The 24,489-nt window shown below is 46.9% G+C and overlaps 1 protein-coding gene across 6 annotated transcripts; it reads right to left on the bottom strand.

Moving 5' to 3' along the window:
* Positions 1 to 4,678: 4,678 nt before the first annotated feature.
* Positions 4,679 to 14,900, bottom strand: Ythdf (YTH domain-containing family protein). Of its 6 annotated transcripts, none has more exons than XM_075690273.1 (5): positions 14,473 to 14,900; positions 10,151 to 11,545; positions 6,985 to 7,049; positions 6,835 to 6,896; positions 4,679 to 5,755 (listed from the first exon to the last, which is right to left on the bottom strand). In XM_075690273.1, exons 1-5 carry the CDS (start codon positions 14,501 to 14,503, stop codon positions 5,752 to 5,754), a joined length of 1,557 nt encoding a protein of 518 aa, XP_075546388.1. In that variant the 5' UTR covers positions 14,504 to 14,900; the 3' UTR covers positions 4,679 to 5,751. The 6 variants fall into 6 exon arrangements, with proteins under 6 accessions (XP_075546388.1, XP_075546387.1, XP_075546386.1 ...); XM_075690272.1 differs by having other exon boundaries at positions 10,151 to 11,548; positions 14,473 to 14,899; XM_075690271.1 differs by lacking the exon at positions 14,473 to 14,900 and adding an exon at positions 13,717 to 13,956 and having other exon boundaries at positions 6,835 to 6,893; positions 6,985 to 7,046.
* Between the last annotated feature and the right edge of the window lie 9,589 nt (positions 14,901 to 24,489).

Here is a 24,489-nt window from a genome sequence, read left to right as displayed (position 1 = left end):
AAATTCTGCTTAGCTGTACTAAATGTATATTGGCTAAACTGGCCCGCAAGCAGCAGCAGGAGCTCGAAGATAACATTTCGACTCTGTCTGGCCACATACACACCTCATATATGACGCACTTCAGTAGTGGCAATTCAGCGTGTCACTTTATTACTTCAATGGTAATCACATTAACGTCAACCTTTATCGTGAAATGGGCAGTGCCAGAATGTTTCAAACATTTTTCAATATAGAGCTAGAGGTGTGCAACTATTCAAAATTTTTTTACTAACGAATTGAATAGTATACCATTTAATTTGGTCTTAAAATCGAATAGTCTCTATTCATAAATTCAAATATTTTTGAATATTTTTCGAATATTTTGAAACATCAACTGTGCCCAAATAAACATAGAATTGGAGCAAATGCATGGTAAATTTTCACCCCCACGAGTATAGACGTAAAACATGAGAACCTATGCAGCGGAGGAGGCTACGTCATATTTAAGTAGCCACACTTTACAGCTGTACAGCAATCATTCACACCCTCTGAAGAGCCTTGTGCATGTGAAGACGTGCACAAGGCTCATTTGCTTCCAATGTTCTACCTGTGCTTTTAATGACAGCTTGACAACGTAATATGCTTGCCAACTTTAAGAATACTGGCAGGTGAACATTGTTTTACATTAACTTTAATAGCGGCTGTTCATTATTAGAAAATTATTCAAAAAGTATTTGATATTTGATTCAATTCACTTGTGCATCATTTGAGTCGTAATCAATTCGGTCTCAAAAATCACTGTTCGCACACCCCTATATATAAACTGACGACAGTCAACGTTAGTGCGATTAGCCTTAAAGCAATGTGTATTGACATACGGCATTGCCACTGCCAAAAGGTACACGTTGTGTGTGAGGTGTGTACTGTAACTGGGCTCCCCTCTTGCGCTTCTCGCCGCCTCTACTTCAGGGGGACCAGCAGCAGTTGTCTGTAAATAAAAACTACTTTAAAGGGGGCCCAGAACCACCATTCAAGCATGCATATATATATATATATATATATATATATATATATATATATATATATATATATATATATATATATATATATATATACACTAACCAACCAGCCCAAACTTTTCATGGCATTTTCTGCCAGCAGAAAGCATGTCAACAAGGGGTTTAACTTAGCCCAAAAACAAGCACATATTTCCATGCTAAACCAACATATAGGCAAATCAGTGCACCACACAAATAAAAGCAAGAGACTCAATGAAAGTGACAAAACGCTCTGTTTTAAACTGTCCAGCTGGTGTGTTGATGCATTTTCAAGGTTACATGTATAGCAAAATACAAAAAGATGAGACTTTCTGCAGCCATATACTAGGCACCTTTGCCTAGGATTCATCGTGCTATGTGCAAACGCATGGTATGTTAGCAATGACAGCATTCCAGTACGAATGGTGCAATTTAGGCAAGGTACACGAGGTACGTGGTGGCATACCTGCATCATACCTCTACAATTATCACATTTGACTAAAACTCGATTGATCTACCTGCCATCCATACGGCATCATATTGAATATATACTTTTTCTTTTTTTTGCTGCACTCGCAGCTTATGTTGAATGCTTATGCCCACTAATTCTTGTTTCTTTGTGAACATCAATGGTGGACATATGTCACCCTACAAACTGCCGACTTTGCTTGTGTTACCCAGAGAACACCTGCAATTTTTTGTTTTCCCTCAGCTCATGGCTCAGACTATAGGGGATTGGCCACGATTGAGACGTCATTAGAATGCATTTAGTACGAACTAAAATACCAGAATATTTGGGGATGATTGCAAGGAATGAAAAATCAAGTGCTAAAGAAAATCATCAATAAATAATTTGAAGTTCAACAGCTTAGCAAGCAATCATGTGACCTGAAGTACTTATACGTGGAAACTTTTCAGTGAGACTTCTCACGCAACTTTTTTGAAACACATTTTCACGAGTCTACTTCTTTACTTTTTCAGCTTTTAAGAGATCATCACTGGTGAACTTCCGTTGACCTTGTTTCATCGTGGACCGGCACCTACATCAGTCACGACATACCTTTGCCGGTTCATTTCGACCTTTCTTCTTGTTATAAAAGTGGCACATCACTCCCTAACATACCGTCAATGTGCGTAACTTTGCACTGTCAACAGAGTGTGCCAGACAGCTTTACTTGCTTGAACTAGGATTTCACTAGGGCACCTGTTGCTGTCACAATTAAGCAAGAATTCAAACTGTGCAAATTAGGGAGAAATTTGCAAAATGAACCTCAGACATTGCTAATGATCTTACAGCAACAGCCGATGTGCTACAAGTTTGCGTTCTTCAAAGCATGGTTAACACTGCAAGAATGAGCATATGAAGTTGCTGCAATGACACGCGACCTCACTTAACCCTTTTAGCATTAGTGATGTGATGGTACATTCCTATCCTGTCACGCCAGCGGCACACCCTTCGCCAGCTGCCACCAGACGTGCCGGCAACATCAGCCTTTAGCTGCCCCTTTACAATTTACGCCCCTTGGATACCACGAGTACATTTTTCATTAACCACATATTTTTCCCTTCTGCTTAAGTAAAAATAAACCATTGTGTTCATTTTGTCAAAGAAAGACGCAAGAAAAAAACTAATTAGAGGGTTGTTAATTACCCTTTTACAATAACAAAAAGGGCACTTTACTGCAAGGGGAGGCTTGGTAATGTATAGACGTAAAAACAAAAAGTCTGTGGTACTGTTACCGTGAGGTTCTAGCACCACAGCATCTGCTTGGGCCTAGTTAAATTATCGGCAAAGAACTATGTTGTATCTAAAAGCGCAAAATTTAGAATTTAGCAAGTTTTAATAACTTGTACTGAGCAACGGCTCAAACACTAAATTCTTTGAAATCCATGCCGTCACACAGACATACCGTCAAGCAAGTTACGGCGTAAAATTTAATAAATTTAACTTTGCCCTTTATTTTCTCTTCAACCAACCTACCTGTTACTGCACAATTATAATAGAGTTCCCTTTAGTGTTCACTTAATGTGAAATATTGGCAAACTACTCTGCGGCAGCTGCCCAACCTGCACAGAGTTCTTTTAAGTGGTTCCTAACTTTGAATACCACTGCACACCAGAGTTATTTCATAGCATAGTAAGCAAGTTACTAAATCTGCACAGTGCTGCGAAAGTTTGCCCACGGAGCACTTGCACATCAATGCCCGCTCACCAATAACGTTTCTTACATAAATAGCATCTTTTGCACTCGCACGTGTCCTGAAGTCAATTACTGAAGAGCATGTGGTCAGTGACGTGCATATATGCCATGCTGTTAACCAATGCCCAGATTCTTCCGTTTTTCTGCAACGTGCCCTACCTTTCACAACACTGCGCAGTTTTCGCTCGACTCGTCATTGCTGGGCGACGAGCACTCCCGACAGTGCCATTCAGAAATACAGCTAGCAATGATGCACTGAATCAACATGCAAGGAATCTGAGCCTGCAACATTATAGTGCAGCAGCCTATCCTTCCTGTTTTTGTAGTTGGTTATAAATGATGACGTTTCCAAAGTACAGGTGATGACCTCGCTGCTATGTTATGACAGTAACCATTAGCCTGTGTGATAGACAAACAAATGTGGCACCAATAAGTGCAAACAATGCTTGCAAAGGTGCGTGACAGCCCTATGTGGACAACATCACAGCAACCGTACACAGCGGAGCGACTGAAATGCGTTCACCGATGTGGATAGTATCCCAGCAGCTTGGTGGAGAAGCACCTCCACGGGCATGCAGCAGAGTTGATCACAAAGCAGTCGCAGAGGCATGCGTTGGCGACTGCTCACCACACATTTGCGAGGAGGCAAAGCATCACCAACTGCCAGCATGACTTACGCATACTTCTTTTTCTTCGGTGTATTTCATTGTGCTCAGTGTTTATTGGCGAAGTTAACAACAACAAAAGGATGCCATAGACCTCACACAAGTAACGAGCGCAGCAGCTTCCTGCAAGTATACCACACCTCCCATTTCCCAATCGGTCTGAAATGCAATTTCACATTATTTTTCTTTAATTCTTGCAATGGAGTGCTCCAGCGGGCATCCTTCAAACAGCTACAGAATGCACTATAATTGTATTCCAAGAAAAAAAAAAGCAGGTCCACACAATCATCTGCACTGTCAATGCCTTTTCTCTTTGTTTTAGTAACTCACAATTGCCAAAGGTGGGCCACAATATATGTATATACTGCTAAGCATTTCAATGCAAAAATCCATCAGCCTCCCTAGAAAGAGAGAAAGAGAAAAAAAAAAATACATGCAGGTATGCATTTCTAGTGGCATCCACATTGCCCTCAAAGTCAATCAAGTCCAACAATTGGGTTCAGTTTTACCTGACCAAGAAAAAAAAAAGTAAACAAATTAGAAGTTCAGTCCAGAAATAGATACAACTAGTCACTTGACGAACCATCTTTCAACCCCCCGACCCACGAAGCAACAGCACAAGTCCTTGAAGCAAGTCCACGCTGTCCGAGCACGCACAGGCCACATACATTCCGAAACACTGCGCGTCTGCTGTCTCGCGGCGGTGCGTCCAGTCTGTCGTTGGTCATCAAGTCCAGTGTTTTGAGTCCATTGTTTTCTGCATTTTTTTTTCTTTTACAAGTCCTAGGAGTCCCGAATTCTGACAAGTCAAAACAAACACAAAGAAGTCCATCCAATGGTGCCAGTTCAGGTTCTTTTTTTTTTTTTTAAGTCTCTTCCTTTCGGTAAACCCACTGACTGATAACAATTTGTGGTCACTAGCATTTTCCCACAAAACAACAAGGGGAGGTCCGGGAGGCTGTGCAAAGTTCGTCCACTGGCCTCCAATCCTACGAACAAGGAAACAAATGACACAAGAAAAGCAGGAAGGAAAAAAAAAAAAAACCTAGAGGTCCACGTGTGTCCCACCACCTTTTTTTTTTGTTACCGCTTTGCCCACTGTTACCACTTTTTTTCTTTTTCTTTTTTTGCTTTGCGCTGCATTAACAACCACATGAGAGGAGTTTGAGAACCAGTGAGGTAGAGAAAGAGAGAGAAACAGATGGGGGACCGAAATCCATGCGCACAAGCCAGATGAGAGATAGGAAGAGAGCAAGAATACATTGGCAAGCGGCAAGAGGGGATTAAAAGCTCAAGGGACGGGCAGGAGAAACCACCATGCCAAGCCTTCGAAAACTTGGTGGTGGCAAATAAACCTAGAAAACCAGTAGTAAGAAGCTCCAGTATGCTACACATCCATCTCCGGCAACTCAGCCCAACATTACCGAATGTGCCAAGAAGCACCTCCCTTATCCTCTTTTAACTTTGGCAGGAAACCGTGACAGTAGTACTTCCCGCCCCACCCCGAAAGAAAGTTATCCACTGTCGGTTAGCAGCTGTGCAGCACGGAAATGAGAAAAAGAGGGCAATGGGAAGGATAAGCACTTTGTGGGGGTTTACAGGAGAAAACTAGAGAGGCCCGTGGTCCTTGCCTCAGCGGAGGGCACACATCACGCGAGGTGCACGCGCACACAAATTGCACACGCACACACACAGCAGAACCACAAAGAATGGGGCACGCTGTCACCGCTGACGTCGAAAGCCTCGGCACACAGGGAGTGTCACGGTGGCGCTTTCCAGTCGTTGACGAAGGGGGTTTCTGTGGCAACGGGAGTCTTGCAGTCGGGGAGGGGGAAATAACACCGCCGAAGGCCTTGCACCACACGCCACTTCACCTGTGAGAGGCAACGCAAAGTGCATGTTTCAACAGTGCAATGCTGTAGCCACTACTACTACTACTAGTCAAAGGCAAAACGAACGCCGTCTAATCCCGACCAGACGAGTTTTCGTCAAACTCTTGATTTCATTATACTACTGTTCTTGAAACATGCTAAATATGCCAGATGTTTAGAATCTATAGAAGCAAAGTGGTGACGGGGAGGTCATACATTTCACGACCTACTCAGCCCTTACACAACAGCACTCAGGCCATGCTGTTTCCAAGAAACAGAGCCTCTGGCATGAAAAGAAAATTCATGGCATGGTCAAGTCAACACTAACCTTAACATGAGATCACACCTGGTAGTGTTTGTTAGACATAAGAGGAAAAATAAAAGCAACACAAACACTCGAAGAACTCTCCTTACTGGTCACATTTCAAAATTTCTCCGGGTGACTTGACCTAGCCTGCTGCAATATCATTAGGCTTAAATTGCTTCATAGCGACAAGGCTGCGTAAGTCTGTCTGCAGAGCATGTTGGCCAGCTCATAGCTCAGGGGAGTATTCTGCAAGTGTCCACCTAGTAGATATGTTTCATTTCGTCTCCTGCTGGAATTCTGATTGGCTGGTCTGGGGTATGCGTCACAAGGAGACAGGCATCCCTAGCCAATCAGTCGAAATTGACATCACCACTAGGTGGACACTTACAGAATAGCCCCCCAGCTTTGTGGAACATTTATCCAGAACTATCTCAGTTCTTAGTACTGTCACTATCTGGAAGTGGGCTAAGTCAAAGAGAAGTTGTGCACCAGCCAAGGCTCAAGGCATTTTACTCTGAACAGCTTGAGGGGGACATGTCAACTTTCTTCCCTCATTGGTAGAGTTGACTGCTAAGTCATTGCTGGAAAATCATTGCAGAATGGGTAGAATAATACAGCTAGTGCAGATACCATTTGTTTTTGTCTTATTTTGCTTCAGCCATTCAACAATCTGCCTACTTGTCTTCTGCTGATGCATCCTTTGCATGTGCCTACCCGAGCCACAACACACACAAAGGAAAAAAACGAAGTGGGAAGAGGAGGTCAAGTCACTCACCACGCCTGCTGGTGGTGGTACCTCGACTGCATGTGGTGGTTGCTTGTTGGCATGGGCATCTGCTGTAACACACAGGGAACACATTAAACAACCGTGAACACAATGTAATGGACATGCAGCATGCTCAGAGGGCAAGTATTGCCGTCCTACCTTGTTTTCCTTCATTGCTTCTGCAGCTTTTAAGTGGTCAAGATTGGGTAGCAATCCTGGCTCTGCTGCAAGGGTAAGCCAGTCATTAACACTTTCAGCAACTTGAAAGAAACAATTTATGCACTAGCCGTAGAGCTAAACCCTCAAAAGCACTTGTGCAATGATACCGCACAAGATTATGGGCTGCCACTAACTAGGACTTCAATTAACTTAGCAGGCAGCAACGAGCCCTACAAAGTTTCAAGAGGCTGCTATATGCACCCCAACTGGCACAATATGCTTGTGCTCAGTGCTTCACCGCATTAGCCTTACCACGAAGTGTACGTGTATGAACTTCCTTCATCTGTCCTGTATACAATGCATTGCATACAACAGAGCCTCCGAACTGCTTCTATTTACACATGCAAAGCAAGAAGTGCACACCAAACAATGCTTGCAGCTTGGCATTTGCAATCGATCCCGAAAGTAATAAAATGAGGCTGAGTAACTTTTAATGCTATACATAGCCCATACTTACCAGGTATTAAAGGGTCCCTGAAACATTTTTTGTCATACACCTAAACACACAGGGTCTCTCTCAAGGAATGATTTCTTACACAAGAATTTTGTGTCAGCACGCTATAACGTAGGTACGAGTGATTAAGCATTACCCTCCCCTGAAGCTGTGGCACTTCCCCTCAACTTTTACACCTTGCTGCCATCGCTATGTCCCACCTCCTTCAAGTGGTGATGCAAGTGTTGTTTACTTCCGGTTGATTTGAACCAAGTGTGTTCCCACATCTCTTTCCTATGCAGCTCTTCTTGCTAAGCCTAAACAACATGAAACGAAATTTAAAGACAAACTGTGCACAGTGGATGGAGACGCAACAGCACTACACACACACAATGTTTACTGGCTTTCTTTTTTATGCTACATGAAGCAAAAAGAGAGAGATGCTGCAGCGGGCTTTATGTGCGATGACAAACTATAAAGTATCTGTTTCTGGTATTACTTCTCTTGAAAATATCTAATACATACATTTACGACTGTCTCTCTACGACACTCGTACGATTTCTTTGTAGAAGTCAGCGGCAAAAGAACACTCCCGCTGACTTTCGAATGTGGTAAAATGGGCTATTTATGTTTTCTCTACTCTAGAATCTTAACAGAGGAACAAATAAACAGAAAAAAAGCCCATCTACTGGGAAACCAACCTACACTTCCTGCAAGGGAGACAGTACTACTACACCAAAGTCCGACTAAGATGGCGGCTTTTTGATGGATGTTATGACACACTGTAAAGCACATTCAATTTCCTTTGCAATGCTTTTTTTTTTCCCAGACCTCAGCTTGCCAAGATATTTTTCTGTTATCATTCTGGGCAAATTACATACAAAACGGCTCTCTAGCAGATGTTGAACCTGCGGTTATGGCTGAAAGCGCCTTTTAAACACTGCACGTGACCAGTGTGCCAAGGAGGTTCATGTTCACAATGACATGCAGCCCTCGCACCTTCTACAGCGTGTAATTGCTGCAGTTTATTCCCTGCACACCTGCAGCGCAAGACGAGTGTAATGCAGCGCTGGTACCATTCATGTTCCTGCTGCCAAAAAGAGAGATCGCTGCTGCTATTTTCATGCAACTACTCGTCTCATTGGCAGCCCTATTGCCAGGAGCTGCAGCAGCAGATATGCATTCGCAGGCGGAAGTGGGCTATTGGTTTGAAGAAATGCCCAGATTTATTACATTTGTGTAATGATTTTTAAGGGTACAAAAATTACTATGCATACGTACGGTGTGAAAAATAAGCTTAATGCAGCAGCATATTTTAAGCATTCACGATGATGCAACGTGGGTAGCCAATCGGATAGCTCACCCAACTGACATCACGCGCGCCAGCTACATAGCAAGTGATGGGGCAGCTGAGAACTCTGGAAAGCAGCTCAGCTGCGATCTGTGGCGATGCACATTTTTAAAACCTTATAATATATTACACGCCTTACACGAAGCACTTATATGTGTCACTTAATGATCAGAAGGACTAAGCCCAACAACCCAGTGTGTTTGTATAACATTGTCAAAATCGTTTCAGGTCCCTTTAAGCATTAGTAATACACATTATAACAGGCATTAAGCGTTATAACAATTATCAAGAGGCAGTAAGCATTGAGGTGATGATAGTCCAGGATCAGCAAACAAATGATATTCCAACAAGAACAGACACATCAATTATCCACCACACACTAATTGCCAGTGACAAGAAATGCTTATTCTTAAATAACAGCTTAATATCAAGCAAGCTTTCCATTAGTAACAAACAGCTTCAGCCCAATTAGTGTTGACATTGTAAGTGCCAACCTACCAAAACAGGAAGTCAATAAAATTTTCCATTTGACATCCTAGCATACAAGGCCCAGTCAAGGAATCAAACCATCCATTCTGGATCGAAGAAAGCAATTACCTGAATACATAAATTTCCTTATAGAAGCTAAAAACCGAATAGAAGCACAATTCACTGAAAGAAAAAAAAAGAAAAGCAAATAGTTTTAAGGCAGCTTGTTGCCCTTTGAGAATATATTACCCCAAAGCCATTATGTCATGCTGCATCACTGCGCTTGCATCTGCAAGCAGCCCTGCGACATAAGTGAAGCCAGGAGAAGGAAAAGCATTAAACTTGGAGATTCTACACAAGGCTTGGATTGCGTACGCAGCTTGAAAGCTTGTAACTTTCCATGTGCATCTGCTAGCTGTTTTCAGATTCAACCCAAATAAGGAGATAGTGGAACAAGATGTTTTAGACATTTGATAGCAAGTAGCAGAATATAACTAGTTTTTTAACAACCAATCCTTTCATCCAGTCTTGGACAGCACTGCAAAATGAATTCACATAACAGGCCTACCCAGCAGCAATGATCTAAACTAACGTTCCAGGAAGACTATGTTGACATTTACTTTGGCTCAAACAGGGCGAGCTCCAAGAAAACATAATGAATAGAACAAAAAGAGGAAGAACATACTTCTTTTTTAAGTGTGCGGACAAAGGGACAGAACATTTTTTCATAAGCGAGGAATTGTTTAGAGCCACAATGAGCATAAATAAGCCTTCCTATCTGCAAGCACACTGCGCACTGCCCTGAGCAGGAAAAAACTGCACATCAAGTACGGTGGCAAAAGGTGGGGTCAGACCTGGTCCACCTGCAGGAACCGAGGGAAACTCTCGCTGTTCGTCTTCTTCCTGACGCTTCTCGTAATGGAGGAAATCATCAAAGATGGACGTGGTGTGCCGAAAGCCGTGCAGTATTTTGAGCACCTGGCGGCCCTTTTCTGGAGGCACCTCCTGGGTGTCCCGCGAGTTGGTCACAGGCTTGTTCTCGTTGTTTTCAAGCCGTATGTGCCGAAGCTGAGAGTTGGGCACGTCCTTGACGTACACCCAGCGCACACGAAACTGCCCCTTCCACTTGTCCTGCGCCCATACCGACGAAGAGGCCGTGTAGTCCACAGGCGACACCATCTCGGCCATGCCACAAAAGTGGCCTGACCCATTGACGCTAAAGAAGAGCAGCACAGGGCCTTGCGCGTCGCGGTAAGCAGCGTCCAGCCGCTTGTTACCATGCTCTGTTGAGCACCAGATGGAGTACTTGATGGATCGGTGGATATCATCCTCCGAGTAGCTCTTGATGATGAAGAAGCGCGCCCCTTTCGGCTCCAGATCAAAGTCCTTGGGGTTGTAGTTGTTCTCATGTCGCAGCTTTTCCAGCACAGGGTGCGTGTAGCTGTTCTCTGGAGGCGGCGGCGCCTGGCTCGCCCACGGCGCAGCACTGCCCCGTGGCTTCGCACCATTCTTCCCCTCCCAAGTGCCAATGTCCATTGGGTGCTTGCTGGGCGCAGCTGCAGGCAGCAGGGGGCTCTTGCTTTTCACTGCCTTTGGTTTGGCCGGCTGACTTGCTACGGAGGCCCACGACAACTTCTTGTCACTACCCCCCAGTTTTTTCGGGTCCTTGCCATACGGCTCCTTGGATCCAGCAAAGTCCTTGTCACCACCCAATGCCAAAGACCTCAAGCCCTGCTCAAGGTGCTTAAGCCCTCGGTCCATTCCCGTCTGGTCGTAGTCGCCACGATAGTACTCCTCGGGGTAACCCTTGCTTGCAGCCGCCGCCGCTGCCGCCGGCTGCCCAGAACTCGCTGCTGTTCCCCATGTCGAGTAGTCGCCACCACTGCCTGGGAAGAAGCCAAAGCCCTGGCCGTATCCCGCAAAGCTGTTCTGACTGAACATTCCAGCACCACCATCAACATAATGCTGCGGTGGTTGTTCGCCACCCGCGCCCATCTGACCCCCGTAGGAGCCGAAGAAGCCAACAGGGTCACCACCATTGCTCCAAGCGCCATCACCAAGGCCCTGGTTCAAGTAAGGAAATGACATGGACGCATAGTAGCTGGGGATGTACGGCTCGCCCAGGTTCGATGTCGACAGGTGGGGCTGGTAAGTTGTCTGCTGCTGCGCAGCTGGCTGGGGCTGCTGGTTCTGGTTGCGCCATGAGTCAAACTCTTCATCCTTGACCATGTCCTTTGGGCCGTTGCTCACTGCTGCGACGACGAAAGCAGTAAAAAGCAGTAAGTTAGATTTGTCATGTAGCAAATACTGCAGCAACAACCATTAACAGAAGGCTACATGCCTTAAGAAATGTTGAAAGGCAGTGTATTCATTATTGCTTAATGCATGACGAGCATCCTAGAAATATCGCTTAAAGGGACACTAAAGTCAAATAATAAGTCGACGTCGACTTTAAATATCATTCCAGAAACCTCGTAACGCCTGTTTTGTGCCAAGAAAGGACTTGGTTTATGAGAAAATAGCATCTGAAGGGTCCCAAATTCAAATCTCCCACCACCAAACCGGGGGTGTGGTGACGTTGCATATGCCATCACCACCCTTTGCTGCCTTCAGTGAGTAAAATGGTGCCCGACAGACGGCGGCACCGAGCAAGGACAAAGTGGTGGATTTACCGCTGCAGCTGCTCTTTGGTCAAGTGGCGTAGACCCTTCGGGCATCCCGCGACATAACATGGAAGTTGAATTCACTGCTACTTGCAGTTTGTGAGAGTTTAAAGAGTCAGCAAAACCAGGGCAGCACTATGTGATAACCAAACTGCTGAAACGCGAAAGCGTGGGTGGCACAGAGTTGAGCGAAAACGAAACCGTTCAACCGCCCGCGTCATTATTAAGAGCAATTTAAATGGGTTCCTTTTTTCTAAAAATGAAATAGAACTGAATAAGTAGCATTTCATTTCGTCTTGTTATACAATACAATGTTTTTTGCAACGAATGGTTTAGTACTAGTGACAGAATTTAACTGAGGAGGGCTTTCGTCATCAGTCAAGTGCTTGAACGTCCCGATGGAGTCTCGAATCGTGTTTTGAATTTACCTCACTTTCTCGATCATTAAGGCCTTGTTCGCGATAATATCGATGCCTTAGAAATTCTCAAGCACTAATCTCTCACTTTAGCTTGAATTAATATTTGCCTTTAAGTGTCCCTTTAATTGGAGACAAAGACTACCATAATATTGGCAATAAAATACCTCATCTAATGGAGTAATGCTCCAAACCAAAAATAAATATTAAATTGTTTTATTGGTACATTGTGCTTCTCAAATGCCAAAAAATATCCATTTTACTGAGTACGGAGGCTTAAAGCAGAAAACATGACAAAATAAAAAGTGGGCGGCAACACAACTTTTTAACTTCCTGCACCAGCTACACGAGGAAGACTCAGATTATGACAGTACTTGCTCAAGACAAGCTAAATGTCTTATTAAAGAAGAAAAAAAAAGATTACATTCTGCAAGAACCAAATACTCAAAAGTAGGGAGTTTAGAGAACTCGCACAGTGCAGATCTGTGAAAATACATTGAAACCTTTGACACATCGGATAGACAACACTAGCTTGCGCACTAAATTCAATAGAGGTAGTTTCAGTCTTCACTTCCATTCTGTTGACCAATGTTCTGCCAAATTAATGGGTCTAGAATTCTGAAAGATTGCCTTAACAGTCCAATCTGCTGTAGCTTTGCACTTAAGTGTTAATTTAAGGAATACATATTCGAAACTATCAGCAGTGCATAGTAATCCTGTCATTCTTCATTCCATATTACTGCACGTAAACTACCAGGCTTCAAATGCACCTTACTAGGCTACTGTGAAGAGTTCCACCCTTATGAGAGGCAGCACTTTTTAGTCCCCCGGAAACATGTCCAACTGTTTTACCTGTTGCTACCAGCAGTTCACACTGACAGTGCAGATCATGGCTGAACAGGCATTTTCGTCTAAACAACAAATATTGCGACTGTCAGAGTTTACCACAATAAGGATATTACTAATGGCAGACAACTACCCCACATAGAACAAAGAGGTGCTTGCATAAAACGAATTACACGAAAGCGTAAGATACTAGGCATTAAAATTGGGGCAAGCATAGCGCGTAAATCAGACACGAAACGACTGATCAACCAGTTCCGGGATACACATCGCCACGAGGAAGAGAAGCAGGGGCGACCCGCACGTTGCAACATGCTACGTCACTGTGCCTTTCGCTTTCGTGCTTTCTATCACCAGAAGCGCGTTCTGCCGACCCACCGGGGATGCCTACGTTATCTTTACTTCGCAAGCGGCCCCGGCTCACGAAGTCGCGCTAGGTGCACGGCAACCCGACGTGCGGTGTTATCGCGCCTCGTCGGCGCCCAAAACGAAGCGCACCTAGGCTTTGGGGCAACGTCCGCGGTACCCGTTGCCAGGCTGTTGTCATAACGCTCCGGACGACCGGCACTCCTCGGCGCTGTGCATCACATGTCGACGCCATCGCTGCTCCGCCCGCTCAGAACGCGGCAAACGGATGCGGGTGTGCCTTGCGCGGGCGGATCCGAGACTCTCGCGCGCGGCTGCGACGTCGACAACTATAGCCACGACTTCCCACGCGATTCACTCTCAATGACATAAAGCCAAGCTATCGACGTCTCCGGGACGCATTAGCGGACTGGGTCGCCTCGCAGCGAACAGCTGGTGGCCAAGGCGGCGCCCGGGCGCGCAACTGCAGGCGCAGGCGTCAAACGCGTCAAGTCGCTTCGGGCGGCTCTAGCGAACCCTGCGACCCAACCGCGCCAGCGTGCCAACGGCGGTCGCCGTCCTCTGCTCGAGGCGCAACTGTTGCGAGCATACAAACGCGAAAAGGTCGCGGGGATCAACAGCAGCGAACAAAATCACACTAGAAAAAAGCAAGCCGCGTTTTAGGCTTAGAACGTAGCACAACACTGCTTTCCACACTCGCACACGTGAGAGTCGAGGACCGCCGCAGGATTTGTCGAGGTTGGGCGAGCTTTGAGCACCGTACGTGCCCGTAGACGGCTCACACCCGCTTGTTTTCAGGAAGCACCTCTTGTTGCTGCGTGGGTAGCGCGAACTGCCCACCACACAACTAGGCGACTCGGCAACAGGCCGCCCAGCACGGATCCTCACCTGGATTTCCTTGGCTTTTCATGCGTTGCATCTCCAGGAATCGGCAAAACGTGAACGAAACCACGGAAAGAAAAAAAAACCGATCGTTCAACTGTCAGCACAACTGCTGTCCCAAAGTCTTCGCGTCCCGAACCCCCACAGAGCACTTCAGAAAAAACACGAACGTAGGGAGGCCATCTTGGATGTCGTTTGAACACAGCGAGACATCACACAATCCACCGTTGGCCGTTTTGCTTCCCTTTTGAAGACTCGTTAGCGGTGTGGTCAGCTTCTATTTGGCGTGTCGTATCTTTCCGATGATTTTTTCCCGCACTGATCTGCGTATGCAGTCCGCGGAGAGGCTACAATTCTCTTAAAACCACCACATATGAAACACAGGAACAATGGCGGCTCCTCATGTGCCCGACTCCCGCCTGAGATAGTCACGTGAATACGAGCGTCACTGCGTGATGCTCTCAGCGATGCTGCCTTTAGCATCCGTGCCACATTTCGTTTCTAGACTGTGTTCGCTTTTGCAAGCTCAAGAAATGGCACATACTGTAAAAGGCAGACCGAAGGTACATTCAAGGCTGGTGATAGGGCGATAGCAACAATAAAACAAGAGCTTTCGTACGATGCAGCTTTTAGCGCCCTTTGATAACATAAGAAACAGCTTCCGTTCGATTAATTAAACGCATATTAAGTTCCGTTTACAAACTGCCTATACCGTTATATATAATAAGGAAATCTAATAATTTGTTTAGCACTTCTCTGTTGCTTTATCTCTTTCTTTTCTCGCAAGCAAATGTCTTATTTTTTCAATGTAAAACGCTTTCGATCCCTCAGAACTACCAAGAACTTCCAGAATTTTCAAGAAGTATCACGGAATGGTCCACCAGCTGTATCTGATTGTCCGTCGCATGCTAGTATGTTGTTTAGCAGGCACAGAGATACGTAATAAACTTAACGCTTTCGAGATACGCTAGCTCGTTTCTCCGCGCGCCGACGATACGTTGCAACTAATTATAATTTGTTAACGAACGGTTCGATCGTGCACCGTACGTACGGCATGTGCTGGAAAAAAAAACGGTTGGGTGTTCTTCGGGCGAGATGTGTTCAAGCACTATTAAATGTCCTTGTTTTTGTACATGGAAATCGCACATGACGCTCATGAAGTTGAAGAAGCCTGGCGATGGCCAAAGACGGGAACTAAAATGGAGGCCAAAGTAAAACGGTTTATTTCGTTTCGGTATCTTGGGCCGCAACTAATTAATGCCCTTCCATGCATGCACGTTTTCGCCCACCGGCGGTGGTGCGTGGACGGAGAGGCATTAGCCCTTTAGTTGCAACCATTTGCAGCGTAAAAGTCATCCGATTCTCCAGCAGATGAAGCGAGATGAGCGAGGGAGTGACGAATCACGTTAATTCGCTTCACGTCAGCCATTTTGTGCAGAACAAGCCCAGCTTGCACCGAAGCGAGTTTGCACCCTTTCGGGCTCATTTTGTCCATAAGCAATAATCGTTTAGCGCATTTCCTATTTATAATGCTGCGCTCCCGGTACTTTCAGATCACGAACGGCACGCGCGTTATCAGCGTGTTTGACAGGAAAGTAGCAAACGCAGAGTTTTCAAGAAGGAAACGCAACACTGTAAACGGTTATTGTTCTGGGACAAGATATGCCCCAAAGGCTGTAACCTCTTTGTAGTGTGTGAAAAACAAATTAAGTGACCGACGATTACGATACTGCCTAATGCGAAATTTTAATACAGCTCTATACGTGTTATATTGCCTGGCGCGGACGGCTCGTGTGTCTCGTGCGGCAAGTTGTAAACGGAGCGAGTGTGGCGAGAGTTCCTCGCTAATCGGGAGATCGCGAGATTTAGCGCGTGGGTAAAGCGTGGGCCCGGTTCACCACTGCGGTTCATAGCAGCCGCCGCAGACAGACTTCCCAGAGATAGAATAAAACATTTAGTGAGTCTTTGAAATGAGACGATCGGCAAGTGGGATCCCACTGGACAGAGCTGCCTCCCACCCTTCTTTGTTGGGTTGTGTCCTGTGTTGTCTCTCGATGGATTGTGTTGACATTCCCATGTGGTACGGGTGGCTGTTTGATTGTCACAGAACCTGGACCACGATGGAAGAAGCCTATCTTCCACCGTGACCTGGACGGACCTCCCAGACAATGCGCACTACTCTAGCTGGCGCTATCTCGTAGCCATCTTCGCCGCAGTGCGCGTCTTGCGCTGCATTACGCTTTTCGTCTCACGCTTTTGTCATACCCTCCTCCTCTGCTTTATGCCTCATGCTTCCGCTGCGCCCTCTTTCTCCGCTTTCCTCCTCACGCTCTATACGCTCTCGCCGCTTTTTTCATCCCCTGCTGAGCTCGTTCGCTCGGTTACGTCGGGAACGCCGACGCTCGACGCAGGAAGCGCTCTAAAATAGATCTCACATCGATGCCTGCTGCACGTAGTCTGCTGTGAAGCTATATGCGCCTGCATGCAGACCAGCACACTAGAGTCCTAAATATTATATTATAGTGTACTGTAGTGATGTGACTGCAGGTTCGCTCGAAGGGTGGACCATACAGAAACAGCTAGGTTTGCGTAACACGGTTGAGCTTTCACAACATGAACCGCTTTTACTCCACAATTGTATTTGCGTTGCTAAAATTGGCCCCCTTATTTGCACCCTTTAAATTTAGGGTTTCATTATCTTGTCCCACAACAATAATCATCTCCCTTGCTTGTATTTCCTTTCTTGAAAACGCTGTGCTCTCTACTTTCCTGTCAAGAATGCTATGTCATCCTGATGTATAAAGGAGAAACACTATGTCCAGACTAATAAAATATTCTTGATACTCCAAACTTCATTAATTGCGCGGCAAAAGACTGAGTGCTGATGAGAAGATTGACAAACTTTCATTTTTCACGCCCCAACTCGAGCGCTGGTACGTCGGTGTGACGTCATGGTTTCCAAGGTACGCCTTTTCAAGAACGAACTACAGGGGCGCTGCGAGCGCCGCTCGCGTGACGTCAGGGCACGGACTCGTGCCTGTCGTCTGCTACAGACCGGGCGCTTTCTGCGGTGTTTTCGTTTGTTCGCGCTCGTTCTCTCTGCTTGTATACTTATGGCGGTAATCAAATATATTTTTACGACGTCTTCATTCGCGAAAATTTATTCAAACAGCTTATTTCTTAGACGACAATGCAGCTCTCAAAGGCAATGCTACGGTGCCAGTCGAAGGAGCGCAGACAAGCCCATTGCGGGTTTTTCATGAGCGGATCGACAACCGCCCCAAAGACATAGCATTTAATAATAATCCAGTTATGATACCATACATGCCGCGATGCAACAAGTATGTCACAAACGCTGGCTATATATGACTTTTACAACAGTTACCTTGATTTTAATCTGCTAAAACAGCTTTGCTCATGGCGAGTGGTTCAGGGTATAATATCGAATTTGTGCATTTCTTCACAGAAACGTTCGGCAGTAACACGAGGACTTCATTAACACTGCAGTTTAGATTCTACAAGCACCACTTGCTTCTTTACCTGCTTCTCAAAATTAGGCGGTTCTTCACGTGTTTATGTTAAGTGGCGGTAATTTGAAATAAAGCTAATGAAGGCTTACGGCTATTTGCAGAATACGAAAAGGAATGTACCAATATATATTCCCTTTTCCGTGCTACAACTTCAACTCACTTGAGAAATTTATCGCTGCTTGTTGCTTGAGGAATATACGTGACGGCGAATATGCATGTTTGGTGAACTGACACAGGCTGCTCGGCCCAAACTTTTTAGTGAAATATGCCTTTTCCACCGTATGGCTACAGCTAGAAAGAAGTCGAAGCGTCAATCATTAGTAGTATGGGACATATTGAAGATATCATAATTCCCCGGTGGAGAGTAAAAATAAAATGAAATATGCAAGGCTTGTGGTGTTTTCTTTATGAAGGCCCATTCTCTTTTATGTATGACGAAGCGAATAGTTGTCCGTTTGTATAACTAAACAACGCCGCATCGAGACATGGTGAGGCAGAATGTGCTTGAATTTTACTTTTCTAGACACCCAAAGCTGCGCTGCAGTACCTCGAGACTACTTTAGGCATTCCAATTGGCGCTGTAAAAGAATGTTTTATGGTTTCAATTCGAAGTTGCAGTGAACTGATGGGTTTCGCGAAGAACGCGTGCCTCGCCATATATACCGACACTCGGTTCCTACCGTTGCGTGAGGGGTGTGCCATACTGTCGATAAAGGCTACTGAGGGCCACCATGAAACATTTCATCGCTTGCGATTGATTGGCTCTCGACCTTAACCACGAAATTTTTCTCTCAGGTGATTGCAACTATGGTATTTGTGAATCAACTATGTAAACACTACATGACACGCCGTAGTGTTAACAGCCATGAGCAATTCGTTTTTTGGAGGCCTGTTTCAGAGAGGGGTGAAAATAACCGCAAACTTTTTCATAAGAAATGCGCGCCTAACTCTTTCTTTTACGCATTTATAAATGGCCATATTTGACTAGAACTCACCAGAGTAATAAGAATCGGGATGATAAATTCGCTGGGCAGTGTCTTTCTAACACGGATAGGCTGACGCCAATTACCAAGATTTTTCTTCCATGTAAAATGTAATGTCTCTCATAGCTAAATACTAACGTAAGTGTTTAGCGAAGCATCATACACAACTTCGCGTGTTGAACTTGCAGAAATTCTTTTTACGTAAAATCTGTGGGCAGACACGGCGTATATGCGCATTGTAAAACCAGTAGACCCTTTCAACGCTACATAGCTTGCGATATCCAAGCCCCAAATTTCCTTGACTCATGCAGTTTTCAAGAAGGAACTGCGGTTCAGGCATGGCAGCAGAAAGAAGCCGACATACCCTTCAATAAGTCCGGCTCGAGCCACCCATACCCCAGGCATACACGAAGGGACCGAGCGAGCCGCAGCGAGCGGCGTCCTGGCCATGACGTCACTCGCGAGAGGGCGCCACTCCAAGTTCTCGCCGCTAATAGCGCCGCAACTCAAAACTTGATAATTTAAGTTCTCTGGCTCATTTATGTACAATATAGAGTTCGTAATTAAACATAAAAGATGTCTCAGTTTCGCCCGAAAGGCAAAGCATCGATTGTGATGGCAAATTAGTAGGCAGCTATACGAAGTAATGATAGTAGTTTTATTGGCCGCATAAACTTGGAAACATTCGCTTACTAACTGAAGAAACATAGTGTCAGCGCGCACAAGCAAGCATGAATACATTGCACTCGATGAGCGCGGACAGGCGCTGTCAAACGCTGGTCAAGCGCAGCAGCAGCAGCGGGCTAAGTGACATTCGTGCTGTCTATTCAACGCAAGAGCGGAGAGAACACAGCGCGCACAAAGGCATGAGCTGTCGGCAGATCCCCTTCAGGATATGGCGCGCGCGGCCGTGCAAAGTACGCACTTGTTGGCGGAGTCGAAGCTGTCTCCCCTATCCCGCACTGCCTCCCCACTTTCCTTCATATTGCGCGCGCGATTGAGCCGTGCTCATCAGTTCCCCTTGCGCCTAGTCGCGGAATACGCGGTTGCTGCCGGAGCACAATCACCCTCCACCCCCTCCCTCCCATCCCCACACGGCCTTTCGCGCGACGGAAGACGGTGCGAAATTTGGTCGGTTTGGTCTCCGCTTTCCTCCGCGCGTGCCAGATTGAGCAGCGATCGTCGGCTTCCCTCGCGTGCTTTCACAATACAGGATACTTGGCGAGCTAGTGCGGGAACGTCAAGGGGGGTTCACCATCCGTTTCTTTATTGCGACAGCACTCTGGGCGCATTTTTGCCGCCGCCGTGAGGTTCCGCATAAAGTCCAAGGGCGACGAAATCGTCGCCGCGCGCCTGTGTGTGGGAGTGAAAGCGTGCGAGGCGATCACGGCTCAATCTCGCGCACGCAAAGTGACGCAAGCGGGGAAGAAGCGTACCGTGTTCCGTAGCCAGCAAAACCCCAGTGGGAGGGCAGGGCATTCTACCCCGGGCCGCTGTGTCTTGAAAGCCATCTGCGACGCGCGCTGTGTTTTCGCGGCTTAGTTCGCGTTCATGCGATACGCAACACGAAAGTGAATTCGCTCGCTGCTGCTGCCGCGCTTCCTCACTCCAGCGTTTTGACAGCGAGTTTTCGCGGTCATCGAGTGAGCTGTGTTCACGTTTGCTTGTGCGCTCGACACCTTACTCGTTAATTCAGTTAGTATGCCTATGTTTACAAGTTTACACGGCCGATAAAACATATCCTTACTTGGTATAGTTGTCCAGCAATTTGCTATCGCAATCGATGCTTCGTCTTTAGGGCAAAACTGCGACGTTTTGCTTTCTGAATTCGATGTCGAACTTTCGCTCAAATTCCTACAAAATTGCTTGGATTTTCTGCTCAGTTACGGAAATGACGGTTGTGGATGTGTAGCGAATGGCAAATTAATTGTAGATGGTTACAAAATATACGGCCCAAGGACACGCTTGCTTTAATCCTGACGGCAGGCAGTGGTCATGACGTCACGAGCTAGTGTTGAAGCGTCTGCCTTCGATTTTGCGGCCGTAATCTCGCAGTGGATTATCGTCTTCTCCGCAAGCAGGTGGATAGGAAGTGCTGTCATATGCGAGTATCAAGACCTATTTTTATGTGCGTCAACCTGATTTGTCTCATGGCGACGTCTCTTGGACTTTGGCATATGCAGTTTCAGCACATGCCGTATAGACTGTTAAGAACGGCCAGCTGCAGTGCAAGTTTGCCAGCCATTTACGCCAGCGGTGGCAACCTCATCTTGGAATTCCGCCGCCAACCTCTATCCACGGCGTGACTAAATCGACTTTGTGTCGGGAACAATACGCGCATCCTCCACTCTCCGACGATTCAGTTAGGGTGCGTTCGACGAAGCAGGCTTTGTGCTGAAACAGCCACCGTAAGTTACGCTCTAGCCTCGTCGCCGTTGTGACTGAAGTTCGACGAAGCAGGCTTTGTGCGCAACACGACAACGCCGCCCTGTTCTGCTATCTGTTCTGCAAGTCGCGCTCCCGGGCGAGCGCGACCTGCAATTCGCCATCTCGGAGATTATCGTTCTCAGCGAGAATTTTAGGGATCTATATACGCGCTCAAGCAACAGCCACGGATTTTGATTCGAGCGAAGAGGAAGACGTCGCGGTGCTGATGTGTTGTGCCGTGCGTGGTGCCAGCTGTGGCAGTGCGGATGCCTCCGAAGAAAAAGCGACGCTAGTGTGTACGCCTGAGCCACCGTTCGGAGCCGCCTCCTGCTCGAACTCTGCGCGCGTGACGAGGAGTAACATTGAGAGAAGTTACGGGGAATGCGGGAGATGGCAATTCAAGACGATGAGCAAAACGTGAACAAGGTGAATGCAGGAGCCAACGTTTCGACAAGTGGACTTGTCTTCTTCAAGGCGACATATGCTTTCCTCGCCACAGTATATATAGGTGGGGTTCTTCTAAAGGGGAGGGGGTGTGAGGCGGGAGCGCGTGGAAACGAGGGAAAGTGTGTTAGCGTGTCGAATTAGTAAAGGAACGCTGTGTACAAGGTCAAAGCCAGGACCCCCCCTCCTCTATTCGCTATGCTAAACCTCAAGCTATAGGCAACAACACTTAGTTTGATTTCTTGGCGTATCACCCCCCCCCCCCCATTTCCTTTTTCTTCCCTTCTTTTTCTTCTTTTTTCTTTTTTTGTCAGCTGGCGTGTCAGACGCCCTTGACACGCCAGCTAACGCGCGTGGGTTGACAGACTGGGGTGAGGGGAGGGGGGTCTTGGCTTTGACCTTGTACACAGCGTTCCTTTACTAATTCGACACGCTAACACACTTTCCCTCGTTTACACGCGCTCCCGCCTCACACCCCCTCCCCTTTAGAAGAACCCCACCTATATATACTGTGGCGAGGAAAGCATATGTCGCCTTGAAGAAGACAAGTCCACTTGTCGAAACGTTGGCTCCTGCATTCACCTTGTTCACGTTTTGCTCATCGTATTGAGAGAAGTTGTAATTTCTAGTTCGCGTTGGGTGGAAATCGGTGCATAATTGTTTGTGCTTTCTTTTACTGTTGTTTAGTTTCCTGCGAATGCTAACGGGTACATTCGGCATGTTGCTGGAACTGCTGCGCCCCAGTATCACAAGGCAAGACACCGATTACATTCCTGTAGTCTGCCGTAGTGGCATATAGACTTTGTATTTCGCGCGACGCAGGAGGACGCCGGTACAGAACACATGCTAACGTAACTTTCGGCGACGAAACGTTCATTTGAGGGATCGCCAGTCGTTTGTGCGCAGGCGCGAGTAAGAGCGGGCGCGAGAGAGAAAATCTGGCGGCTTTTGCTCCTTGAATATATGACTATATGTCTAGGTACTACGGAGGTGGTTTCTTAGCGCGTGTTGTAGACATTTGTCCCTAGGCGTGCCGGCATCGGGGAGTGGGGTATAGAGTTTGTATGCGCTCGGACGCTGGCTGCGGGCACGGTAAACTAGGTGAAGCAGCCGGATCGCAGCTTTCTTGCGCCTTATGGCGATGTAAATAACATCACGGATGCTTCTGTGGGAGCAGTAGCGACCGTAGTAGAGCCCGGGCCGCATATATTTGAATATCTAGACCCATGGCTGAAAATATTGCTACTGGTTTTCTAGTGGTACTACTGGTTTTCAAGTGGTGTGAATTAAGTGGTCTGATGTGGTCCCAGTTGAAAAGCTAGTGGTCTGTTGCTGGTTTCAACTGGTCCCAGTAGAAGGCTATTGAAGCCAGAGCGCCTTAGCAACCGCGGTTGAATGCAAGTGGCTGAAAGGCCGCCGGTGACGATGACTGATCCAGAACGAGCGCCGCAGGCGCGAGAAAGTCCTTTCGACGTATATGCAAAGTTCTGACTGATGTTGCAGAAGTCGCGGCGCGCGGTAGTGCTGGACTTAGCGTCACAAGTTGGCGGCTAGACCTAACTATATTTATTCAATTGCGTTTTTTGACTAATTGAAACAACATGTCATTATTTCGCATTATTGGCGGCGCCTCAAGGGCACCAAAGCGGCAACGGGGGCACCAAAGCCATAGAACCCGGAATGGTCCGTGGGTTGAGGCTCGCCGAGGCCTGCGCGTGCCAGGGATGTAAAAGATCGGCTGTCCGCTATCGCGGATAGCCAATTTTTTATGCGAACACCCCTTGGCACGCTTCGGCCTCCGCGGCCTCAACCCGCGCGGGCCGCCCTGCTTCCAGCTTTGATCACCCCGCTACCCCTTGCGGTGCCCATAAATCCTGCACCGCCTGCTGTACTATGACTTCAGGTGCTCTCCTGAGGCCTCCGTTTGCCGGTTACATGTGCCCTCCTGGATCAGTGCTCGTAAAATATCCAATCTATCATCGCGACGAAAAAAGCGACCCGCGACTTATACAACACCAGTCAGAATCTTGTCCATTCACACACAGCAATCAACAAACGGAGTGCCCGTGCCCACTGGCTCACAGCGCGGGTAGTGTTAAGAACGGCCAGCTGCAGTGCAAGTTTGCCAGCCATTTACGCCAGCGGTGGCAACCTCATCTTGGAATGCCGCCGCCAACCTCTAGCCACGGCGTGGCTAAGTCGACTATGTGTCGGTATCAATACGCGCATCCTCCACTCTTCGTCGCTTCAGCTAGGATGCGATGTGACTGAAGGAGTTCGACGAAGCAGGCTTTGTGCGCAACACGACAACGTGGACCTGATCTCCTACGGGCGGGGGAGCTGCCGCGGGAACGCCGACGGAGGCTCCTTCCCACGCACCGACCAAGACGCAAGACAACGCGCTACCCGGAACGGCTCCGAGTTCAACGAAATTCGTATGGTGTCGGTTTCGGACCTTGAACACGTGTGTGTGTGCATGTGCGTGTGTAAACCGTCCTGCGGAGAGGTGGCTAGTTTGCGATGACTAAACGAACGTTCGCGTCACCTTGTATCGCGGGAGGACCGAGTGCTTAAAAACTGCTGTTGTGCGGATGCTCGACACACTTTTCTTAAGCAGCCATGTTGGACTGAGACTCTCT

Source organism: Dermacentor variabilis, chromosome 4 (assembly GCF_050947875.1).
Source record: "Dermacentor variabilis isolate Ectoservices chromosome 4, ASM5094787v1, whole genome shotgun sequence".
Lineage (NCBI taxonomy): Eukaryota > Metazoa > Arthropoda > Arachnida > Ixodida > Ixodidae > Dermacentor > Dermacentor variabilis.
This window is presented reverse-complemented; position numbering and strand designations above follow the sequence as displayed.

Excerpts from the sequence above, each read along its gene's own strand:
- Ythdf (XM_075690268.1), bottom strand. The coding sequence starts at position 13,819 with ATGGCGTCGACATGTGATGCACAGCGCCGAGGAGTGCCGGTCGTCCGG. Across the intron at positions 11,546-13,716 it reads GACGTTGCCCCAAAGCCTAG|TGAGCAACGGCCCAAAGGAC; the intron begins GTGCGCTTCGTT and ends TCGTCGCAGCAG. Across the intron at positions 7,050-10,150 it reads GGTTCCTGCAGGTGGACCAG|CAGAGCCAGGATTGCTACCC; the intron begins GTCTGACCCCAC and ends TTACCCTTGCAG.